Below are 25842 nucleotides of genomic sequence, written 5' to 3'. Positions count from 1 at the left end.
TGCAGCCCGAGAATCACTTTTATTGGAGCTGCTGAAACAATGTCCAGTGTTTAAGGGTTTACAGTGATGATTCTGCACTGGCTTGTGCACAAAGAGTATACACAGCACACACTCAGTACGAGATTGGCCCCTTCATCTTACTCCTCACAACTTGCCCTGTTTCTTCAGGAGCTCGACAAAGAACTCATTGCAGGCGATGGTGAGTGCTGTCACCAAATGAATAAACTCCTGGAAATCCACCTGCCCATCACGGTTCATATCCAAATCTCTCATGATGACTTCGACAGAGTTGGGATCTTTCTGATACTGTAGGACGAGAAAAGATTAAAACTGACAGTTTGTACATTCTCTACTTTCTACCATTAACAGTTCCTTAGTGGGAAATCACTCGACAGGGTGATGGTCCCGTGAAGCTAACGTCTCCACTGAGAACACACATGTTCTCTATCCATTGCTATCTGATAGCTTGCCTTCAGACAATAGTTGGATAATGGATTTTGTGATTTCACAAATTCAAATGTTTTCTGATTTAGGGTTAAATATTGGCTCAGAGACACCAGAGAATTCTCCTGCTGATTTCCACCTGACAGAGTCTTGATTTAATTAAAGATGGGACCTATGGCAGTGCAGCGCTCCCTCGGTGCTGACCCTGCGGCAGTGCAGCGCTCCCTCGGTGCTGACCCTGCGGCAGTGCAGCGCTCCCTCGGTGCCGACCCTGCGGCAGTGCAGCGCTCCTTCGGTGCTGGACTGGGAGTGTCAGCGTGGGTTTTGTGCTCCAGTCTGTGGAGTGGGACTTGAACCCACAACCCTCTGACTCAGAGGTGAGAGTGTTTATTGAGCCATGCTAAAGATTTCACAGACAGGTGGAAACATTAATTCTGTGATAATTGGAAGATGATTTCTGCGGTGAGAAGAATACTGAGAGATTGTTTAATAAATGTACAGCAGGGTGGTGCACAACAAAGTCTGTCCTTTTGTAATGATGGGGTGTGCTCGAGTCTGGTGTGCGTTATGTGTAATCAGGTTTATATTTTGCTTCCAGACCCTGTATCTGTGATTCTGATCTGTCCAGCGTGAATCTGGATAGGGAGAGGCCGGTCTCTTCCCAGCTTAGTTCAACATAGCGGGATATGGGTTCCACAGGCACAGACTTCTGGGGCTCAGTGTTGCATCGGTATTCGGGTGCACATGGTGGCAAGAAATTTCTAAATATGGTGGAGATAATAAATTGCATTTGGTGGTGAAGGTCCCATAGTTAAATATCACTTTAGTATTCCATTCATAAATTCACACAGAAACTATGGCCATCTGGGTGCAAATGCACCCAAAAGTTACTCTTCACCCCTCTACCTCCAACCCCTCACCCACTCCATCTCCTCTTCTCTCCCCTCCCCCACGCCCCTCCTCCATTCTCTCCCCTCCCCCACGCCCCTCCTCCATTCTCTCCCCTCCCCCACGCCCCTCCTCCATTCTCTTCCCTCCCCTCCATTGTTGCCCCTCCCCCATTCCTTTTCCTGACAAAAAAGCATTTGGCAATTTCCACTGAAGATTCCTTTCTGCAAGAGCCTTACTAATCTCAGACAGTTTGTCACCTCAAACATTCATTAAAATCTCAGCTAGTAATTATCTCACATTTTTGGAGGAGCTTTGTAAATCCCTCTCAGGACTTAGAACTGAGTAATCAGTGCTCATATACGGAGCCCAAGCTCCTGATTGTTGTAAATACCTCAGTCCCACCCTGTGCAGACTCTCCCCTTCTCTATAAATTATTCGGAGCCCGTAAACTTTCATTACTCATTGGAAGGATTTCAGAAACTGGAAGGCATTAGTGGTGAGTGTTTCACACAAACCCCAGGTACATTCCCACATTTCTTCTCTGGTGACCCAGGGTGCACAGATCCCGGGAATAATTTGGCCGTTAACAGAGTGGTTGGGTCTCCAGCCACTTACTCCCAATGTAAGTGATCCTGTGTTATTTATCAAATCAGATTAATTGGGTTACTTCCTGCTGCTCTAGGGTGAGACTGTTTTCTGTGGGGACGTTGTGGAAATACTATTAAGACAATTAATTTGAACAGGGCTCTTGCAAATTGTTTCCACATCAACATGTCTGTCTGCAATCTCATCCCTCACCATCTCATCGTGCCTCCCCCTCGTCAACTACATTCCATCCCCACCCCGCCTCCCTTCTCCATTCCCCTCCTCATCCCCTACACCCCTCTCCCTGACCCTGTGCCCTATCCCTTTCCTGTTTGGACTCTTTTGACTCCCAATGATCCAGTGCTGACTCCCAGCCCAATCCCACTGAGAATGAGGAGGAGATGGGGGTTTGATTTCGGGCAGAAGGTCCCTGGGGAATGTTCTCAGGTATCCTGGTTGATCTGCAAGTGGGCGTTCTGTAGATAATTGGGATCGGGGAAGGGAGAGGGACCTGTGGATGCCCTCCCAGGATCCAGCAGCGGGGCTCTATAATCACGGAGAGTAAACTAAGAGTGGAAACAATCTAGACCAATTCTCATCATTAACCTCAGCTGTTGATTCTATAAAATCTACACTTTCAATCATGAGATTTGTTTTCTGGAGATGGAATCATTTGACAGTCTTTATCCCAGATTTCCACCTTTAAGCCTTCTTTTTCCAGAGGAACAAGTGAGATTCTTATCAAAAGAACAAACTACAGTGTCTGCTTTACATCAAAATTACAGCACAGAACCAGGCTGTTCGGCCCATCCACACCAAACTCGTGCTTCTGCTCTACATGAGTCTCCTCCAACCCCCTCTCCATCTCACCCTATCAGCATTCCTTCTATTGCCCTCTCCCTCGTGTGTTCACCCAGCTTCCCCTTAAATACATCAACACTATTCACCTCAACCACTCTCTGTGGTAGTGAGTTCCACATTCTCACCACTCTCTGGGTAAAGAAATTTCTCCTGAATTCCCGGTTGGACTTATTAGTGACTGTCTTATATTGATGGCCCCTAGTTACAAGTGGAAACATCTCTACATCTATCCTGTCAAACCCCTTCATAATATTAAAGACTTTGTTCATGGCAACCCTCAGTCTCTTCTTAGGCATTCTCCAGTGCCTCTGCATCATTTTAATAATATGGAGACCAGAACTGTTCACATCACTTTAAATGTGATCTAACAAGGTTCAATGCAAGTTCCACTCTTGTGTACCCTTCAATATCCCACCCAGTTTAATCCCATTCTCCCATTCCATCTGCCCTATAAGAAAGATCAAAAGTATCTGTTATGTTGCAATGAGTGGCTGGCTAGTGTAAACCCTTCCAGTAACTGTACAGAAATACATAGGAACTGGAAATATTCCTGTGATGGTGTCTCACAGCTTGTCATTTATTGCAGCCATGCCGTAGGGCAGCTGATGGGCTAAGGCTTACAGAGGATTCTTCCCTGAGAGATGGCTGGTCCAGCTCGCAGATTTCTTGACAGGACAGTGCAAGTTGGCACCGGGCAGAGATGCAGACATGAGTCTGCCCTCCAGTTGTTTGGTGCCTCTTTGCTGTATCCCACTGGTATCAGGCTCGCCAGGGGTCAGCTCGGGTCACTTGGAGTCAGAAGATTGTCGGTTCGAGCCTCACTCTAGAGACTTGAGCACATAATCCAAAAGCCTGGGTTGACACACACAGCACTGAGGGAATGCTGCACTGTCAGAGGCGCTGCCTTTCAGAGGAGATGTTAAACAGAGGTGTCTTCTGTCATCTTTGATAGGGTGTAAAAAATGCCATCACTATTTTGAAGAGGAGTAGGTGCTGTGGGGGCCAATATTTATCCACTAAAGGTTAATGATCTGGTCATTCTCACATTGCTCTTTGTGGGATCTTGCTGTGTACAAATTGGCTGCTGCATTTCCTACATTACACTGACTACACTTCAAAAAGAAATGTAATTCATGGGCTGTGAAGCTTTTGGGATGTTCTGAGGTCACAAAAGACATTATAGAAACCGGATTTTGTCTCCTTCCAAATAAACAGACTGTTGCTTTCCCCCAAAAGTTAGCAATTTGGATCTAATTGGTGGATTGCTAGACTGATCTGCACCAATCAGATCTCACCCAGCAGATACTAGCAGCCACAAGAAAGGCCTGCCTCCAGAGAACATCATCACTTATCACCTCTTAACATTTAAATCCATCACAGAAATAAACATCATGATTCTAGCCCTATGATCTGACTTGATAACTCTCAGAGGTCATCAGAGTCCCAACATTTCCAGTAGAGGAGAGCCAATCAGCTCTGGCGCCACAATCCAGGATTCACAGAATCAGTTTCGAACCTCTCCGTTTTTGCAACCTAAGCTAACGCTTTATAATTTACCTTCAGGAAAGCTCCAAGTTCCCCTGTCAGCAGATCCTTGAGCTCAGCCTTGGTCAGAGTATATTTGTCACCTTCTTTCCCCGAGTATTTGTAGAAAACTTTGATGATCGCATCCATGGCACCTTCCAGTTGGGAGAGCATGCTGGTGATAATGTCTGTTACCGAGGGGAGAGCTGCTTCAAAGAAAACAAGGATGAAAGGAAGATGTTACTCCATCAAACAGTAAACATTCCTCACCCACAGGCAAGGTTTCTGCTAAAAACAGCAGCCACAGCTTTGCTGACCCATAGACCAATTCTCATCATCAGCTAAAAGCTTCAAATCCAAATATAACAGACTCAGCTCCTGTCCACTAAATGTGAGAACATGGCAATATGATCTGATCAATCTACCACCACTGAAGTATTTTTCAGTTAGTTCCTTCTTTCAAGAATTCTATTAAATTTACAGAGTTAACAACAATACATCAATTTAACAAACGAAAGGGCTGAACCATCTGTCCAAAGGCCACTCCAAACTCTCCCTCACTTACCAATTTGAAGATGTTAAAGGATGGGGAATGTGACTACCAGCACCTGCCCTTTATACAGGGTGCCTGTCAATCACAGCACTCAGTCCCACCTCAAATAACCTATTGGCTCATGGAAATCATTAAAAAACAAACAAGTTGAATGCTCCCCAGGGACAGTCCGCACACAACCTGCTTCCCCCAGGAAGATTACTCAGAATGGGAGCATTCTGGTAACATTACGGGACTAGTAACCCTGACATCTGGATTGATGATCTGGAGAGGTGAGTTCAAGTCACACAAATGGAAACTGAGGAGTTTAAATTCGATGAATCACAGAAATCTGGAATACAAAGCTTGTATCAATAATGGTGATGGATTGTCATAAAAGACCAGCTGGTTTGCTAATGTCCTTTAGGGAAGGAAATCTACCATTGTTTTCATTTTTTCACGGGATGTGGGCTTCGCTGGCTGGGCCAGCATTTATTGCCCTCCGTAATTGCCCTTGAGAAGCTGGTGGTGAGCTGCCTTCTTGAATCGCTGCAGTCCATGTGGTGTAGGTACACCCACAGTGCTGGTAGGAAGGGAGTTCCAGGATTTTGACCCAGCGACAGTGAAGGAACGGCCGATATATTTCCAAGTCCGGATGGTGAGTGACTTGGAGGGGAGCTTCCAGGTGGTGGTGTTCCCATCTATCTGCTGCCCTTGTCCTTCTAGGTGGAAGTGGTCGTGGGTTTGGAAGGTGCTGTCTAAGGAGCCTTGGTGAGTTCCTGCAGTGCATCTTGTACACACTGCTGCTACTGTGTGTCAGTGGTGGAAGGAGTGAATGTTTGTGGATCTGGTGCCAATCAAGTAGGCTGCTTTGTCCTGGATGGTGTCAAGCTTCTTGAGCGCTGTGGGAGCTGCACTCATCCAGGCAAGTGGGGAGTATTCCATCACACTCCTGACTTATGCCTTGTAGATGGTGGACAGACTTGGGGAGTCAGGAGGTAAGTTACTCTCCTCACGATCCCTAGCCTCTAACCTGTTCTTGTAGCCACAGTATTTATATAGCTAGTCCAGTTCAGTTTCTTGTCAATGGTAACCCACAGGATGTTGATAATGAGAGATTCAGCAATGGTAAAACCATTGAACATCATGGGGAGATGGTTAGATTCTCTCCCTTTGGAGATTGTCATTACTTGGAAACTTGCGTGGAATGAATGTTACTTGCCACTTATCAGCACAAGTCTGAATGTTGTCCAGATCTTGCTGCATTTGGATATAGACTCCTTACCTGGCCTGGCCTACATATGACCCTACAGACTAACCTCTGAAATGGCCCAGCAAACCACTCAGTTGCATCAAATGCCCACGAAAAAGTGTAATAATAAAACCAGACAGACCACCCAACATTGACCAGGGCACCAGAAATGACATTGGCACACCCTGTCCAGTCAACCCTGCAGAGTCCTCCTTATTAACATCTAGGGGCTTGTGCCAAAATTGGAAGAACTGTCCCACAGACTAATCAAGCATCAGCCTGAGATAGTCATCTTCATGGAATCATACCTTACAGATAATGTTCCAGACACCATCATCAGCATCCCTGGGTTTGTCTTGTCCCACCGGCAGGACAGTCCCAGCAGAGGTGGTGGCACAGTGGTATACAGTCGGGAGGGAGTTGCCCTGGGAGTCCTCAACATCAACTCCGGACCCCATGAAGTCTCATGGCATCAAGTCAAACATGGGTGAGGAAACCTCCTTCTGATTACCACATACCACATTCCCTCAGCTGATGAATCAGTGCTCCTCCATGTTTAACACCACTTGGAGGAAGCACTGAGGGTGGCAAGGGCACAGAATGTTGTCTGTGTGGGGGACATCAATGTCCATCACCAAGAGTGGCTCGGTAGCACCAGTACTGGCCGGGCTGCTTAAGTCCTAAAGTGGTCAGAAGTGGGGATGTTTATTGATGATTGCAAAATGTTCAGCATCATTCGTGGCACCTCAGATACTGAAGCAGTCCATGTCCAAATGCTACAAGACTGTGACAACAACCAGGCTTGGGCTGATAAATGGCAAGTAGGCTGAAGGACAAGGGCAGCAGACACATGGGAACACCAATCCCATGGAAGTTTCCCTCCAAGCCACTCTACATTCTGACTTGGAAATATATCGGCCGTTCCTTCACTGTCGCTAGGTTAATGTCCTGGAACTCCCTTCCTAACAGCACTGTGGGTGTACCTACACCACATGGGCTACAGCAGTTCAAGAAGAGGGGTTATTAGGGATGGGTAATAAATGCTGGAGCTGCAAGTGATGCCAACAGCTCATTAATTAAAAAGAATATCTCTCCTGAAAACCTTGCACTCCCCAGGGGGGAATCTTTGCTCATGCAAGCATCAGGGGGAATCCTCAGGCACTGACTCCCCAGGGGTCAGGGGGAATCTTCTCTCAGGCACTGACTCCCCAGGGGTCGGGGGGAATCTTCTCTCAGGCACTGTCTCCCCAGGGGTCGGGGGAAAACTTCTCTCAGGCACTGTCTCCCCAGGGGTTAGGGGGAACCTGAGGCTTTCCCTCCCCAGGGGTCGGGGGGGAATCGTCGCTCAGACATTGTTTCCCAGGTGGTGGGGGGGGTGGTGAGACAGGGACAGGGGCTGTCCCTACTCTCTGAGTCAGAGAATTCTGTTTGGGCTGGGGATTCCACAGAACAAGCTAAATGTTCTTAAAATCTAGAGTTGGCCCAACCTGCAGATGTTCCCTATGCAGTGTTCAGATACCTGACTGTCTGCCCCTCTTCCGTGGCTACGTTTGTGGCTGGGTGTCCCTGGAGAGGGAGCACGCGGTGTCTGCCGGCACCGTCGAGGCCTTCCATGGCCGGTGGGCACCGCGGGGGCTGGGGTGCTTTCTCGATCCTCTTAATCACATTTTGATTTGATGCTTGTAAGTTTCCTTTAAACTTTGTGTTCACCCCCTACAGCACAACACTGACTAACACAAGATGAGTTTGAGTTGCTTTTCATTCGGGTTAGGCTATTAAGAGTAACAAGGCAGCTGGATGGAGTTGAGCTTCAGCCATAACCTCACTGAATGACTGAACAGATTCAAGGGGGTGAACGACCTGCACCTCTTTCTGCGGTGCCCGCCGCCCGGACATGCCCTGGCGTGCCTTGTTGCCGTCTGGCGGCGGAGTTCCTTGTTGGGAGACCCTCTACGGAGGTGTCCTTCTGCTTTCCATTGGAGACTTGGGGTGGAGGGTGTTGCACAAGGCAGTCCCCTATAACCGGAGAATGTGTCGGTTCACGGACTCCCAGGATACCTGAACTTTTTGCGGTCTTGTGGAGTCCGTGGACCACGTTCATGCAGGGTGTTGTAGGCTGCACTCCCTTTTCAGTTATCTAAAAAACCTTTTATTACTGTTTTGTTTGCACTTCAGTCCCACACTCCTGATCTACGGACACCGGGTGGGGAGGGGGGCCAGGAGGGAGGAGGACTCCCCGTGAACCTGCTCCTGGGCCTGGCCATGTTGGCCATTAACAGATCCAGGCAGTGGGTGATTGAGGGGATCGTCCAACCCGACTGTTTGCCCCTCTTCCGCGGCTACATTCACGGCCGGGTGTCCCTGGAGAGGGAGCGCGTGGTGTCTGCCAGTACCCACGAGGCCTTCCATGCCTGGTGGGCACCGCGGGGGTTAGGGTGCTTTATCAACCCCCTTAATCACATTTTGATTTGATGTTTGTAAGTTTCCTTTAAACTTTTTCTTTGGTTTTACAGCTGACCTGACTTAGGGGCTGTGTTTCCTTTATCCCTCATTTTTGTTGATTTAGTTTATTAGGTTGGCTTTAAAAGAGCTGCACCTCTTTCTGTGAGACGTCCTGAGGTTGTGAAGAAGACAATATGAATGAAAGTTGTTTTTCTTCTCCATGTTTGAAGATGTTATGTTTTGAACAGGATGTTCCTGGTTTTCGAGTTCCAGCCCATGAAGTAAACATGGTGAGAACTGGAAAAGCCAGCTGTGTGGGGCTGATGTGATCTTGTTTGAACATGTATTTTGCATCAGGCAAATGAAGAAGCCGTTTGTTCTGAATGAATTCTCTGTGTCGTTGCCATTATCGATGCTGTTCTGGGTCAGCCCAGTTCCGGCCCATTATTGACCCAGTATTGGCTTTGTGTTATTCTGAGTCTGTGCTTCCATGATGGATTTTGTTATTTCTGAGTTTGTTTGGGCCATAACAGAGTTTATTTAAAAATGAACCAACGTACATCGTCACTGAAATCCTTACTTGAGATCAGTCAGTCACAGGGACACAACCCAAACTGAAACCGGGGGACTTTCAGAGGGAGGTCGTCCATCCAAGTTTTCATAAAATATCCCCCGGTTTGATTTTTAAACAGTACCTTCTTGTTAATCGGCTGATTAAAACCTATGGGAGCATGGGAACAGGAGGAGGCCATTCAGCCCCTTGAGACTGTTCCACAATTCGATCAGGGATGATTTCTATCACAAGTCCACATGCCCGGCTTGGCTTCATGTCCTTGTTTGGTTTTTGATTGTCCACAAAATGAATGAATCGATATGTTATCTGGAATTTGGAATTGCAATTTGTTTAAAGTTAGTCTGTACTAGAAAATATTTTGTTAGTACTTAAGAAACATCCAAAATGCTAATTTAGAGAGAAGCATTCGCACTCTCAGCATTTCCCAAATTGCTTTACAACAACTGAAGTACTTTAAAACTGTTGTAATGTGGGAAACCTGGCAGCCAATTTGCACACAGCAAGATCCCAAAAGACCCCATAAACAGAAATGTGATAATGACCGGATAACTTGTTTAGTGATAAGGGGATAAATATTGTTTTATAAATGTTAAATATTAATAAATATAATTAAATTATTTATAGTGGTTAGGGGATAAATATTGACCAGGACACTAGGGAGAACTCCCCTGCTCTTCTTCGACATTGTGACGGTGGGATGTTTGCAACTCTGACAGTGCAGCACTCCCTCGGTGCTGCACCAGGTTATCAGGCACCATCATGTGCTGAAACTCTGTCTTGGGTCTTGAACACACCAACTCCCAACTCAAGTGATTGTGTCTGAAATATCACAGGAATTAATTTCCTGGACGATAGATTCTGTGAAACCCAAAGCTGATTTGTATATTGCCCCACAAGCGGCAGAGTGAGGGAGTTTCTGTATCAGTCTGGCTGTCGTTGTGACAGATCACTGGATAATGCTTGAAGTTATGTTGACATCCTTGAGGGGAGATTGTGGAACAGATATCGGTTTGTCTTGCATCCATTTCTCGGGTGTGATCCAACATGGGGTTGGGGTGCTTGACCCCAAGGAGAATTCTTCCACATTCAAAGGTAAATTCCAATGTATTTTTAACAAAAGGAAACTGATTCGATTCAGCCTGGGGAAGGTTTGCTCGCCCCTCAGTAGCTTACTCCATTACCCCACCCAACCCCAGGCTGCACAATGTTGATCCAGTTGCTTGAGGGAGGGGACTCGCATCCCAGGTTGATGAATCTCGAAAATTCCTCAGCTTTCTGGGTCTGGACAGGAGCTAGGCCAACATCCGCACTCCTGGAGTGGCTCATCAGTCCAAGTGGCCATACGTGGCCAGCACTGTTTAACGCCACAGTTACACATTCAGTATGAATTGTACCCTCCTTGGAGACTGCAATGACAAACAGACAATGGAAACCTGTGTGAAAGCTCCAGATGGATTTAGCTCTTTAAGGAATAACAGATCTGAACAGGGCAATGGAAACCCAGGAACTCAGCAAGGGCTTAGAACCAAAATATTGTTGGATTTTGTTGTTGGAAAGTCCTGTGTGAGGGAGCATTTTATTTTTACATTTTTCTTAATTAGATAGCAGGCTTGTGACTTGGAATAATTTCTGTTAATTGTAGCAGAGGCCCTGTGGGGAGGGAGTTTAATTGCTGAACTTGTATTTAAATGGAGCACAAAGCAAAGCTTACCTTTTAAACACTTAGAAAACTGTCTGAATTTTGAAGATGTATATATGTAATATACATTTATATAAAACCAGCTTGGTTACTTGCTCTGTTGCCAGTACCTCTGTTGGAATCATTTCATGTGGTGGGGAATTACCCTGGGGGAGATCTGCTGTATTGGTGTCAGGAACCTGTTCCTTGTTGTCCCCTCCCTCAAAACTGTTGCAGTATTTCCCCAGAGCCGCTCGTGATTCCAGGCCACATTCTGTCTATTTAGGGAAGTATCAAGATGTTTAAAATAGTTATCCCCAAGCCAAGAGGAGATTTAATAGAGTTACTCAAAATCATAAAAGGTTCGGAAAGAGTATTGTAGATGACGGTGTATAAGCTGACCAGACATTTAAGCCAACCCAATTATTTGACCCCAAAAATCCTGTTTTTGCATATTCTCTGGGTATAAGTGGACCTCGCTTTTCAGCCAGGACATACTATACATGCACTAGTGGTCAGTCTTAATTGTTCACCCTACAAATGGATGTTTCACTGACTAGGGCCTTAGGTCTGGGCACAAGGGATCAAGCAGGTGACCCAGGTTGTGTTGTGAAGATCCACGGGAGTTTAATACTTGCACACACAGAGCAGGCCCCACATGGCGAACACCCACACTCACACTCAGGCCCACACTCAGACCCACACCCACACTCACCCACACTCAGACCCACACTCAGACCCACACTCACTCTCACACTCACACTCAGGCCCACACACACCCACACTCACCCATACTTACAAACACACTCACATTCACATTCACACACACACCCATACCCACACACACTCACACTCACACCCAAACTCACACACACTCATTCCCACACAGACCCACACCCACACTCACACTCACCCACGCCCACACACATACTCACATCCACACCCATACCCATGCTCACACCCACACTCACTTGCACCCAAACTCACTCCCAAACTCATCCTCACACACACCCACACTCACTCCCACACAGACCCACACATACACCAAACTCATACTCACTCACACCCACCTGCACACTCACATCCACATCCACAGCCATGCTCACACCCACACTCACACTCACCCACACTCACACCCATAGTCACACTCACCCACACCCAAATTCACACACACACCCATATTCACACTCACACCCATGCTCGCACCCACACTCACACTCACCCATACCCACACCTAAATGCACATTCATGCCCACATTCACACCCATGCCCAAACTCACACTTACACTCACTCTCACGCTGGTGCTCACACTCACGCTCACACTCACATTCACCCACACTCATACCCGCACTCACACTCACATCTACACCTAAACTCACACTCACACTCACACACACTCACTCTTAATCTCACACTCACATTCACCCACACTCATCCACACCCACACTCACATCCAGACTCACACTCACAGCCACACCCAAACTCACACTCACACCTACACTAACACTCACACCAACACTCACACCCACACTCACATCCACACTCACATCCACACTCACACTCACACTCACACCCACACTCACACTCACACCCACACTAACACTCACACCCACACTCACATCCACATTCATCCTCACACCCACACCCACACCCAAACTCACACACATCCAGGCATGCACCCACACTTGCACCCATACCTACGTCTGCACGTGCACATGCACACCCACATGCACACATCCACATGCAAACAAACACATGGTTCCAGGCCTCTTAGTGAGACACCGAACAACCTTACAACATGGTGGCAGTGAAGGATGGACCCTGAAATCCCAGAGAAGCTGGAGAAGGAACCCAGAATCTCAAAGCATGAAAAACTAAAGAAAACTGAAGCCTGACCTGAGAGAAATGCACCTAAATTAAAGACACAGTTGGTGATTGTCTGAAAAGAAGCTCCATTACAGATTGGGATCTGAAGGATTTCATCATGGCACGTGGAGCTCCACTGCCAGACCTGATTGAACACAGAGTCAAGAGACCTGGCCAAATCACAAGAAGGGTGAGCAAAATACAGTAAAAAAAAAAAGCTGAAATTACCTTTTAAAATCAGCAGCAATCAGGATCAGCACATCCAGAGTCCGGCTGCAAGAAGCTGCAGCAAGCGGTCCACAGCCAGGACCATGACGCGCAGTGACTGAGCTCAACTGAAGGAAAAAAAATGTTTTCAAAATGGCAGGCAGAGCTAAAAAATCACCTTCCATTTGATTCTCTGTCTTAAAAAAACACGTAGCTGGCCCAAACCTCTTGTTTTAAAGGTTTCATGCCAAGTTAATAACTTGAGAAAAAAACAGCCCTGTCCTGGTTTACAAGAATGTTGCCAGGGTTAGAAAAGTGTAGCTACGAGGAGAGGTTGGATAGGCTGGGGTTATTTTCCTGAGAACAAAGAAGGCTGAGAGGTGACTTGATTGAGGTGTACAAAATTATGGGGGGAATAGATAGAGTGGACAGGATAAAATTGTTTCCCTTGGTGGAGAATTCTAGAACCAGGGGATATAGATTCAAGATAAGTGGCAGAAGGCGTAGGGGGGACATGAGGAAGAACTCATGTGGGTGTCTGGAATTCGCTGCCCAAGTTGGTAGAGGCAGAAACTTTAAACTCATTTAAAAAGTACCTGGATCTGCACCTAGAGTGCTGTAAGCCGCAGGGCTATGGGCCGGGTGCAGGAAGGTGGGATTAGAAAGGGCACCTGGCTGTCCTCGGGCTGGCATGGACAAGATGGGCCGAATGGCCTCCTTCTGTGCTGTAACTGTTCTATGGTTCTATGCAACCGGAGCTGAAAGCTAAAGATCACAGAAAAAAATGGCAGATGTGGAGCTATTTGAAGAAAAAAAACTAAGGTGCTCACCTGTTATGTAAAACGGCCATAGACAGTAAATTAAAACTGCCAGGCCAGTTTAGTCTCAGGCAAGGGCCACACCAGGAACAAAATTAGGTATCCTGGAAAAGAGAATTCTTAGATTGCAGTGGTATATCAGGATTAAGTCAAATCAGAAAAAAGTACAAGTTGATATGTTTTTATACTCATTGGTGTACCTGTGGTTGAAGTAAACCTAATGCAAAGGCTTTGAGGAACCCTCAACCACATTTGGTGAGATATTAAAAGCCTTTAACATATATCTTAAATTCCAAGTTGTGGAGAGCATGGATCTTAAGTGAAGGTATAAAACACTCCCAATAAAGCACCAAAGGGGCAAAAAGAGCCCAGGATGAGGCAGACATGAGACTTCAGAGTGAGTGAGTGAAGGAGCAGTTCAAGAAGGCAGCTCACCACCACCTTCTCAAGGGCAACTAGGGATGGGCAATAAATGCTGGCCCAGCCAGCGAAGCCCACATCCCGTGAATGAATTAAAAATAAAGGCGACCCACAGCAAGGGAGAAAGGAGACCCCAGGCTGAGAGAGACAATACATAAGCAAACCGCAAGATGGTCAAAGATCATGTCAGCGCAATGAGGTGCACGAGCCGAAAAGCTCAGTGCAGAAGAAAGAAGACAAAAGGCTTAAAAATTGAGCTTTTTGAAAATGCCAACACATTATCCAAACTGTAACAGCAGGTGGGTAGTACAGAGAAAGCAGCTGGCTGTGAATGAAGGAAACCTATCTGAGGTAACCCAAGAGAAACAAAATTTGCAAAAAGAAAATGAAGCTGTTACACAGGAAAATGTTTGTTTCAAATGTAAGTTGGAAGAACTCAGCTAGAAGTACAGCCAGACACAGCAGGCAGAAAGGGTACTTAAAGAAGTCACTGCCCTGAAAGACTCTTTGAAGAATCAATATGTAGCCGTGAAAAAATATGAGCTAAGAAATGTATTAAATAATACTGCAGAAAAAGTTGCATTGAACCATCAATAGCAACAAAGCAACGCACTGAAGTGCAGCATGAGTTGGCAAGATGTCAACAAGAAAATACATGGTTGAAAGAACTGCTGATTATCCTTCAAGATCAAATACAAAAGAATTACGTGACCTTTCAGCAGCACAAAGAAGTGAAGACTGTCTTGAACAGCAGGATGGAAGAACAGAAACAAAATCCAGAAGACTCTGCTAAATTACAAGAAAACTCAAGAAGAAGCAATTGAGCTTCACAACAAAAAGGAAAATCTGTTGAAGGATCCCTCAGGTCTAAGTTTGTTCCTCCAGAAAATTACGAACAATGAATGAATTTAAAGTCACTACGAACAAACTGAAGAACTAGTTGCCAGAGAAGACTCAGCAATGTTCTATACACCAAGAGGAAGCCAAGTGGTACAAGAAACAGACTGAAGAGCTGAAGAACCAGCTGAATGGAGAAAAGGCATTGAAAGGAAAAGCCATAGAACTTTCCGAGCTGCGAGTGGATATTGAAACCATGAGCAGCACAATAACAGAATGAAACAAGTGACTTCACCAGAGACAGACCTGGACAACAGTAAAATGAAAATGAAGGACACGGACAAAGCTCTGCTGCAGGTAAGAAAGAAAAGACAGAAATAAGATCGGAAAATGCAAATCCGATGCTCAGGTTCAAGGAATTAGAAGACAAAGCACTGGATGCCTTAAGCGTACTCAGAACCAGTGAGCTATTGAAAAATCAGATGGCTGAAATTGTTTAACAAGTGGAAATGAAGATTTTTGAAATGTTAGCTCCAAGGAAGAACATGGTGGACTTCACGGAAAAGAAAATCGGAGTCCACTGTAGGAATGAAGAGTGAACATTCCCTTTGGAAAGTACAGGACAAACCCAGAGTGACCAAACAAAACACACAAGTTGGTAATAAGAGAAATTCAACTCGACAGAGCACAAAATGCAATTCAACTGGAGATAACCTAGTGCTGGAAACACCGAGCACTACAATTTCAACGCCAAACTGACAAAGTCAACCCAAAACAACTGAGATTACCATTCCTCTAAAGCTGACAAAACAGAATCTGGAAGAACATCTGAGTTTATAAAGTCAGAGACTTGAGGGGGGAGAAGGGCTAGCACGATGAATGGTAGGATCTTGGGAAGTACCGAGGATCAGAGGGACCTTGGTGTGCATGTCCACTGGTCCCTTAAGGTAGCAGGACATGTAGATAAGGTGGTTAAGAAGGCATATGGGATACTTACCTTTATTAGCCAAGGCATAGAATATTAGAGCAGGGAGGTTATGCTGGAACTGTATAAAACGCTGGTTAGGCCACAGCTAGAGTATTGCATGCAGTTCTGGAATCCACATTATAGGAAGGATATGATTGCACTAGAGAGGGTGCAGAGGAGATTTACCAAGATGTTGCCCGGGTTGGAGGGTTTTAGTTATGAGGAGAGATTGGATAGACTGGGGTTATTTTCCCTGGAGCAGAGGATATTGATGGGGCACATGATTGAGGTGTATAAAATTATGAGGGGCATAGATGGGGTAGACAGGAAGGAACTTTTCCCCTTGGTGGAGGGATCAATAACCAGGGGGCATAGATTTAAGGTAAGGGGCAGGAGGTTTAGAGGGGATGTGAGGAAGAATTTTTTCACCCAGAGCCTGAAAGGGTGATAGAGGCAGAAACCCCCATAACATTGAAGAAGTATTTGGATGTGCACTTGCAATGCCATGGCATACAAGGCTATGGGCCTAATGCTGGAAAATGGGATTAGAATAGCTAGGCACTTGTTTGACTGGTACAGACTCGATGGGTCGAAGGGCCTTTTTCTTTGCTGTAGACCTCTATGACTCTATGGGCAGAATTTTCTGCCTGTCGGCGGGGGGGGCAGGCCCGACCCAATCTCCGGTGGGCAGGGAGCCGATCCCCGCCAGAGAAGCAGGCCCCGCCATCATTTTATGTGGGTGGGCCAATTAAGGCCCGCCCAGTGTGACATCTGATGGGAAGCGCTATACACTTCCTGCGGGCAGGGTGGGGGGCGCGATTCCCCAAAAGCGAGAGTACGCTCTTTTGCGCATGTGCACAAAAGAGCACACATCTCCCTGAGGTTAAGGTGCTGCCTCAGGAAGATTGCTGACACTTTTAAAAACATTAAAAATAGAAAAAAATAAATTCCCTAACATGTCCCCCTCATGCGACAATGTCACACGAGATGGGACATGTTCATAATTAACATAATAATTTTACTAAAAATTTTAAAACCCTGCATGAAACTTCGACCCGCTGGTGGATGAGGTTTCATGTTTTATCTGTTTGCCGCTAGGGTTCCTGGCCTGTCCACCAGCCTTAAGGTTGGACGGGCGGGTCCACTAATTACTTTACTTGATCTGTCAATGGCCTCAAGTGGCCATTGACAGGTTAACGGGCCCGCAGCGGATTTTGTTGCACCCCCGCTTTCCTGATATTTAAATGGACTGGGATGACGTCGGAACTTCCGCCCGACATCATCCCACGTCATTTTACATGTCGGCGAGCGGGCCCACCCCCTGCTCGCCAACGGCAAAATTCTGCCCTATAAGTCTATAAGTAAAGAAGATTGTATTGTAAATGTATTTGGGTATCGACTTGGGGGGAGGTGTTTGCCAGAGTAAGGGTTAATGTGGGCCTGGGAAACAATACCACCAATAGTATGATGGAGGGAGTCACATGGTAGTAGACTGTGTGTAGCAGAGTCTGGAAGAAGCCAGCAATGGAGACAGCAGCCATGCAGGGCTCTGTCTTGGAGGTCTAAATAGCTATGACTTGTTAATAAACACTTAGTGTTCAACCATACAAGCTTTCAAACCTCTTCATGAGACACTGAACAACCTTACAACAGCCAACCTTCCATAAGCCTTTTAAAGTTATTTTTTACCTGTTCATTAGTATTCTCTGTACTTGGACCCTATATCTCATTGCTCCTGCCATTTAAAAAAAAAACCTCTGATCTTTCTTACTTGGGGAGGCCTCACACATCCCCACACTGGCCTCCATCTGCCAAGATTTTTACCCATTCAGTCTGCCTCTGTCTGTCTGTAATCTCCTGTTCCCATCTAAACAGCTTCCTGTGCCTCCCAACTTTGTGTCATCTGCAAACATGGATATGGATTTCTCTATTCTTTCATCCACGCCATTAAGAAATACAGTGAAAAGCTGAGACCTCAATACAGATCTCTGGCAAATACTATTTGTCACATTCAGGCAAGCTGAAAATGTTCCCTTTATCCTCACACTCTGGCATGTGTTGTTTGTAAATCCTATTTGGGTAAAAGTGTTGGGAGTGAGTGGGGGGGGGGTGGGGGGGGGGGGTTGCGGGGTGTGTGGTGGGGGGTGGAGGTGTGGATGGTGGGGGAATATCTGGTAAACTTGGTTAAATGCTGCCTGAACTGCCTTTGCTTTAACCTTGTGGACTGATGTGAGATAGTGAACGTTTTCAATTGTGGACTGACTCTCTACATACCAAAATTTGCAGGCAGCATTGGCTCCACACGCAAGCACTGGATACAGAAAATCCCTAAGGGAATTGTTTAGAGGGAATCTCTACAGAAAAAAAACACCAACTGGAAACACAATCTTCCCCCTCCACCATCTTGACTGTCTCAGTGACCCCAGGGAACAGGTGCAGAAACTACCGCCCACTGTTTACAGGCAGTGACACACCTGTGCTGGTGCAGGTTGCCACTGTTGTCCTCTTTACATCACATTAACACCTTCATTCCTTTCCTGCTCTCCCTCTGTCACACTGACCTCTGCAGGAACACTGATAATTTCAGGAAACGTAGCTTCCCCAAATGAGCCACCTTGTGCATTAGTGAATGTCGAGCAAGCAATGTAATTCAGGAACAGTCGAGAGAGGTGGTGGTGAGGTAGAGCTGGGTGTTGTCAGTGTACATATGAAAACTAACACTGTGCTTTCAGATGATGTCACCAAGGAGCAGTGTGTAGATGAAAAATGGGAGGGGCCAGGATAGATCCTTGGGGACACCTGAGGTAACAGTGCGGGAACAGGAAGGGAAGCCATTGCAAGTGATTCTCTGGCTATGATTAGATAGATAAGATTGGGAGCAGGTGAGAGCAGTCACCCCCAGCTGGACAACAGTGGAGAGGGGTTGGAGGAGGATGGTGTGGTCAAATTGTGTTGAAAGGCTGCAGATAGGTCAAGAAGGATGAGGAGGGAATGTTTACATTTGTCACAGACACAGAGGATATCATTTGTGACTTTGATGGGGGCTGCCCAACAGAGGTTCCAGCTAGCAGGGCAATTGGAGGGGTAGAATGCCACTTGAGTGGCCACCCTGAAGCCAAGAAAGGGTAAGGTTGTAAAGGCTTTTGTAATGACTGGACAGATTGGACAGGTTTCAACAAGAAACAGATAAACTTTATTACAGAGAATTTTTCAGATGCTACATGCTCGATCAGGACTCTTGTCAGGAAGCTTGCCCCTCTGGATTACCCGCACTTAGGGCTTATTGGTTGGAGCCTTCAAGAATATCACATGATCCCTGATAGACAGCAAGAGAGGCTATACCTTCAGTTACTACATTCCCTCCCCCTTTAGTTTTTTTTTACAGTTTGCATACGAACATATGAACAAGGAGCAGGAGTAGGCCATTCAGTCCCTCGAGCTTGCTCTGCCATTGAATAAGATCATGGCTGCTCTGATAGTAACCTGAAATCTGCATCCTGCCTACCCCCGATAACCTATCACCCCCTTGCTTACCAAGAATCTATCCATCTCTGCCTTAAAAATATTCAAAGACTCTGCTTCCACCACCTTTTCATGAAGAGAGTTCCAAAGACTCACGACCCTCTGAGTGAAAAAATTTCACCTCATCTCTGTCTTAAATGGGTGACCCCTTATTTTTAAACAATGACCCCTAGTTCTAGATTCTCCCACAAGAGGAAACATCCTCTCCACATCCACCCTGTCAAGACCCCTCAAAATCTTATATATTTCAGTCAAGTCGCCTCTTACTCTTCCAACCTCCAGTGGACACAAGCCTAACCTGTCCAACCTTTCCTCATAAGACACCCTGCCCGTTCCAGATATTAGTCGTGTAAACTATTTCTATTTACAGAGAACATTTGAATATCCAACAACATATACATATTTACAACTTCAGGTGCTTAAAGATTAAGTCTCTGAGGTGCTTTCCTTATTCAGTTCTTCGACATGATCAGGAGCTGCAGCACAAGATACATCATTAGAAAGTGGGCGTTCAGGTTTTGGCAACTCTACAGAGACATTGGGTATGCCTATGGTAGGTTGATCTGTCGCCTCAGGGATTAATAGTTCGACATTAATCACAGGCAAAATAGCTGGTTGTTGGAATGTTTTTCTATCACGAATATAGTCCTTGTGTTCTCGAACAACTTTGTCTTCCACTTCCACCTGGAAGGATAAGGGACCAGTTTCTGAGACAATGGTTCCAGGAACCCAACAAGGGCCACTTCTGAAATTCTGCATGAAAACCGTGTCTCCTTCAGTGAATGTGCGAGCTTTGCTATGAATATCGTGATTCAATTTCTGATCATTCTGATTCCTCTCTACCCTCCCCTCTTAGTTTGGAAACACCAGATTTAACCTTGTACATAGGTGGCATTTCATCAATAATTCAGACGGTGTTGAACCCCTAGTCGAATAAGGTGATGTACAAAAATGGAGAAGAAAGTGGGAAAGTTGAGTTTCTAGAGTCCTTTCTGATAACCTCTTCATTCGAGATTTGAAAGATTGCACAGTTCTCTCAGCTAAACCATTTGATGAGGGATGGTATGGGGCTGTTTTAATATGTCTGATTCCATTCAGATTCATGACTCTCTGAAAGTCTGTACTGGTAAATATTGTACCGTTATCAGAAACGATGACTCCTCGTAGGCCATGCATAATAAAACAATGAAGCAGCTATTCGACAGTTGCGTTTGATGTTGGTGATCTGACTTTGTATACATCCATCCATTTAAAATATGCATTTACGATGCACGGTACCTAAGGTTGGTCCTATATATCAATACGTATTCTAACCCAGGGTTGACCAGGCCACTCCCATGGATGCAGTGGAGCTGAAACAGGCAACTTCTGTTGTTGCTGGTGCTGGAGACAGTGCTTGCCCATGCCTTCAATGTCACTGTCAATGCCTGGCCACCAGACATAGCTTCGCAAAAGCATTTTCATCTTTGATATGCCTGGATGTGCACTGTGAAGCTCTATCAAGAGTGGTTCTCTTCCTTGCAAAGGGTCGACAACTCTTGATCCCCACAACAAGATTCCATCTTGACAACTTAACTCTGTTTTTCAGGCATAGGATGGCCTCATCTCTTGACTGATGAATTTGACTACCCTTTCAATACAAGGTCTTGGACTTCTGACAAAATTGGATCACTGTTCATCCAATGCTTTGCACACACAGGCTAAGAATCCAAGAAATTCAGTGTTAGCACAACTTCTTGTGGCACTGGAACAATGCTATCTGATAATGGAAGATGACTGAGTGCATCTGCATTTTCAATATATAAGCCAGGAAGGTACATAAAGGTATATTCATACACAGATAATATCAAAGCCCAATGTTGTATTCTTGCTGATGTTCTTGGTGGAATGGCTTTATCCTCACTAAATAAACCCATTAATGGTTTATGGTCCGACATGATGGTGAAATGTCATCCATGCAGGTACTGGTGGAATTTCTTCACCCTGAATATCACCAATAAATCTTCCTTTTCTAGTTGGGAATAACCCCTCCCGGCTGTGGAGAGGGTTTTCGAGACATAGCCAATGGGCCTTTCTGATTCATTTTCCATTCTATGTGATAACACAGATCCCAATCCATAGGGAGAGGCATCACATATTAATACCAACCCCCTCGATGGGTCATGGTATACCAATAGACATGACGAATGCAACAGCTTCTTAACTTTCACAAAGGTTTCTTCCTGTTGTTAATTCTACAACCAACGGTGATTCTTTTTTAACAACAAGTGTAAAGGTGCCAACACCAATTGATAAGTTTGGCAAGAAGAGGATTTAGGAGTTGATCATACCCAGGAAAGACTTAAGTTCGGTTAAATTGGACGGTGAAAGGGCATCTTTTATTGCCCGAACTTTATCTTCTACAGCAAATCCATGGCATCCACCCTATGACCCAGGTAAGTGACTTCTGGCATTTGGAATGTACATTTCTCTTTCTTTAATTGTACACTGACTTCCATGAATCTTCTTAGCACCTCCTCCAGGTTCGCCAAGTGTTCGGTATCAGTTGACCCTGTGATTAGAACATCATCTAGGTAAATTAACACTCGGAGAAGTCCTTGCAAAAGTCTCTTCATTGTCCTTTGGAAGATTGCACATGCAGACGATACTCCGAAGGGTAGGCGAGTGGACTGATAAAGACCCTTGTGTATGTTGATAGTCACATATCCTCAAGATGTGCTATCCAGCTCTAATTGTTGGTAGCATGGCTCATATTCAATTTTGTATAGGATTTGCCTCCAGCTAGCTTTGCATATAAGTCATCTATCCTTGGGATAGGATATTTTTGCTGCCTTATTTACAGTCAATTTGTAGTCCTCACAAATACATATGCTTTGGTCAGGCTTCACTATTGGGGCTATGGGCACTGCCAATTCCAAAAATTGGACCGGTTGGATGATGCCCAGCTTTTCTAACCAGCACAGTTCCGTATCCACCTTCTCCTTCAATGCATAAGGCACAGGTCAGCCTTAAAGAAACATTGTGTCCTGTTATTACACAGCAGTTTGTAAAGCTAAGGTATTTAAAAATCCCAGAGGGAAACTTTAAACAACTATCATAACCTATGTTTTTAAGTGGTATGTTTGAGATGCATCTCTAAATTCAAGAATCAGACCACCAGTTCTCGAGGTCTTATATTAAACTAAATGAAATATTTTATTAATTTACACAAGTTAAATATATACACGTGGCTACAAATTGCTATGATCATAACTTTTTAACAAATTCCCAAACTAATCTCCATTAACGCAACAGCAACCCATATACTTAACCAGACCCTGTGCAAAGCATTTTCACCTACTGAGTTCAAAATGAGGTTCCTTTCACTTTGGTTCCTGTGGAGACAGTTCTAGGCTTACAACTACTTTGATCTTACATTGCCTCTGTCCCGCACACATGAAAACTGCTGAAGCTATACCTAGCACAGCTCATTGAATGTAAATTGTATTACCAGCCTCTTTGACAATAAAACCCCTTTCATAGTAGCAATTTTATTTGTAATATAAACATATTGCTTGGTATCTGTTAGCTGGGGGCCAGATTTCACTTGCCTTCTTGAATGCTCTACTCAATTAAATGCAAATACACTCTACCTCTCTTATATCTCAAAACTAGTACACACCAAAGCACCCAGACTAGCTGGCTTTAATCCAATTAAGACACACACACCGACTACTTTCTTTTTGAAAAGAAAAATATTTTCCAATAATGTTATATACATTAATAGCTTCATGACAGTTGCCTGAGGATCCACATATATTCTAACCTGCAGGCCTTCTATTCCTTAATTTGTCCTGAAAAACCTGTCATATTCCCTTATCAGATCAGGAACTCCTCCTGTTTTCAAATGAAATATTTCAGACCAGCCAAACTTGATTTTCTGTAACCTGCCTCAACCCAGAAGACGCAACCTTTCTCCTGTCACTATGATCATTGGAAGCTGGGCTGTCTGTTGGCTAAAAGACATAGGTATTGTGGTGATGCCCTTTACCTGTGTAGATTCTCCAGTGTAAGTCTTCAATTTAGCAGGTGTCTGCTCCAGATCCAGTGGATGGTATCTTCATTTAGGTATCTAAATATGTGCTCTCCCACCACTGTGGTTGAGGCTCTCGTATCTACCTCCCTTATTAGTCGTTTCCCCTTAACTTGGATTGTGACAGTGATAGGTTCAGTTTTTACAGCTGTGACGTTATACAGGGAATAAATGTCAGTGTTGGCGGCTTCAGGTTCTGCTGTATTTTTCAATTCAATCATGTTGGTTTGCTGCTTTATGAACTGTTTTGACCTCACCCTGCATTGCCTTACTACGTGACCTTTCTTAGGGCAGTAATGGTATTCTGCCCCCTTGAATCTGCAGGTGTCTGGTCCATGATCACCCGCTCCACATTTATAACAGATTAACCTTGGAGCCGCTGCTGTGTCTCTGGTTTTCGCACCACGCTCGGCAGTAGGTTCCCACCCCACGTGAAGAACAGTGCCATGTTGTGCATGTTACAAAGCCTGCGGGAGTCTCGCAGCACTTTCCATGGCAAGGGATATTTCCAGGGTGTGCTTCAAGTCGATGTCGACCTTTGTGAGTAAACAGCACTGAATGGCATCATCCTGATCTCCACAAACTAATCAGTCCTGCAGCATATCACTGAGTGTGCTCCCAGAGTCACAATGTTCTGTCAACTGCTTCAGCTTCACTACATAGGTTGTGATAGATTCTCCTGAGGCCCTAGCTCTGGGAATAAACTTAAACCTCTGCATTATTACGGATGGCTTCGACTGAAAGTGGATTTTCCACGAGGTGTGCTAATTCATTAAAGGACTTAGAATTGGGTGGGCTTGGGGCCGTCAGACTGTGGATGAGATTGTTTGTCTTGCTGTCACATACACTCAAAAAGATTGCTTTTAGCTTTATCTCTGTGGTAATTTCGTCTGCTACGAAATAAAAACCAAGGCGCTCTACATACTGGCTCCAGTCTACCATAGTCACATCTTAAGGAGCAATTCTGGTGAAGAGTGGCATGGCTGGTGAGTAGTCTTTTCTTTTTCTTAAGATTCAATATACTCATTTTAACAGATCGAGTTGCAGCATCGGAGACGTTTTACCCTCATCACCAAATGTAAAGACTTGATGGAGCGGACAGGTTTCAACAAGAAACAGAGACTTTGTTAGAGAGCTTATCAGATGCTACATGTTCGATCAGGACCCTCGTCAGGAAGCCCTGCCCCCACGGATTACCCATTAGGGCTCATTGGTTGGAGCATCCAAGAACATCATGTGACCCCTGATAGACAACAGGAGGAGTAGGGGGTCTCTTGATTGTATCCCAGGTTGGGGGAAGGGAGGTTGCAAATGAAGGATATTCTCAGCCCGGGGCAGTTGTTAGAGGCAAGGTGGGTTTACAGGGAATTCAAGGCTGTAAGATTCAGCCTGAAGAGAAAGATCAATTTTTAAGAAACTTTCTCTCCAATGTTTCAGCTCAGATTTGCTAACACTTTGAAGCTGACATACATTGTCACCCTCTGCTGCTCCTGCACTGGGTACTCCCAAAAAATAAGCAGGACAATCACTCACTCCCCGGCCAGGAATTTCTCACAGCATTCCTGCTCCATTGTTATCATTACCATGGTGATGGGGATATCTGAAACATGCTATATAAACAGCAGATGGACAGTTAATTGTTGCAGGATATTTGGAAAGGACACAAGAGGAAGTAGGTGTGGCTTTCTGGATGATGACATCTCTACAGCCCCACACTCACCACATTGTAGCATTAGGCTGTTTGGGACTGTAAGGTTTAATCTGAGACTGGGGAAACAGTACCGCCCATGTTATAATGTAGAGAGTCACATGGGAGTAGTAGAGATAGTGGTGACTCTGATAGAAGCCAGCATGAAAATAGCTCCTGGTCAGGACTGTGTCCTGTACATAGTTATGTGTTACCACTAAACAGCATTGTTCAACCATGCAAGCCTCTAGACCTCTTCATGAAACATCATACAACATTACAACACATATCTGCCAGAAATGGGACGTTGCACATCAGCTCACCTTCAGTCCCCAACATAGCCCTGGTGCATGACTTCTCCTGTAGTGCAGTCGGTTAATTCTAATCGTTTAATATGCTAATCACATAATGTGTATATCATCACTGGAAGTGATGCAACATCACATGGTTTGGTCTCTCATGCAGCCTCATGGAAGACATAGCCAGCAGTAAGATGAGTTCAAATAAAATTTCTGTTTTACATACATATCTCTGCGGACTCATCCTGTGTTAGTCAAACAATACCAAGAGTATTATGTGGTGGCAGCATGTGAAAAATAATGATGGAGGCTTCTCTGCCATTGCCCGAAAGCTTTGAGAAGCTCACTGGCCTCAACCAAGCA

At 45.2% G+C, this 25842-nt stretch overlaps 1 protein-coding gene across 6 annotated transcripts; it reads right to left on the bottom strand.

Moving 5' to 3' along the window:
- Positions 1–25551, bottom strand: LOC121287171 (protein S100-A1-like). Of its 6 annotated transcripts, none has more exons than XM_041204783.1 (3): positions 25504–25551; positions 4339–4514; positions 1–306 (listed from the first exon to the last, which is right to left on the bottom strand). In XM_041204783.1, exons 1-3 carry the CDS (start codon positions 25517–25519, stop codon positions 145–147), a joined length of 354 nt encoding a protein of 117 aa, XP_041060717.1. In that variant the 5' UTR covers positions 25520–25551; the 3' UTR covers positions 1–144. The 6 variants fall into 6 exon arrangements, with proteins under 6 accessions (XP_041060717.1, XP_041060719.1, XP_041060720.1 ...); XM_041204785.1 differs by lacking the exon at positions 25504–25551 and adding an exon at positions 18461–18600 and having other exon boundaries at positions 4339–4511; XM_041204786.1 differs by lacking the exon at positions 25504–25551 and adding an exon at positions 18514–18561 and having other exon boundaries at positions 4339–4511.
- Positions 25552–25842: the final 291 nt, after the last annotated feature.

Source organism: Carcharodon carcharias, chromosome 14, assembly GCF_017639515.1.
Source record: "Carcharodon carcharias isolate sCarCar2 chromosome 14, sCarCar2.pri, whole genome shotgun sequence".
Taxonomy (NCBI): Eukaryota; Metazoa; Chordata; class Chondrichthyes; order Lamniformes; family Lamnidae; genus Carcharodon; species Carcharodon carcharias.
Note: the sequence above shows the minus strand (reverse complement) of the source record. Positions and strands in the feature narration are given on the sequence as shown.

Bases quoted from the DNA above. Each gene is read 5' to 3' on its own strand.
- LOC121287171 (XM_041204783.1), bottom strand. The intron at 307-4,338 runs GTAAATTATAAA...CTCGTCCTACAG, and splicing joins AACTTGGAGCTTTCCTGAAG to TATCAGAAAGATCCCAACTC.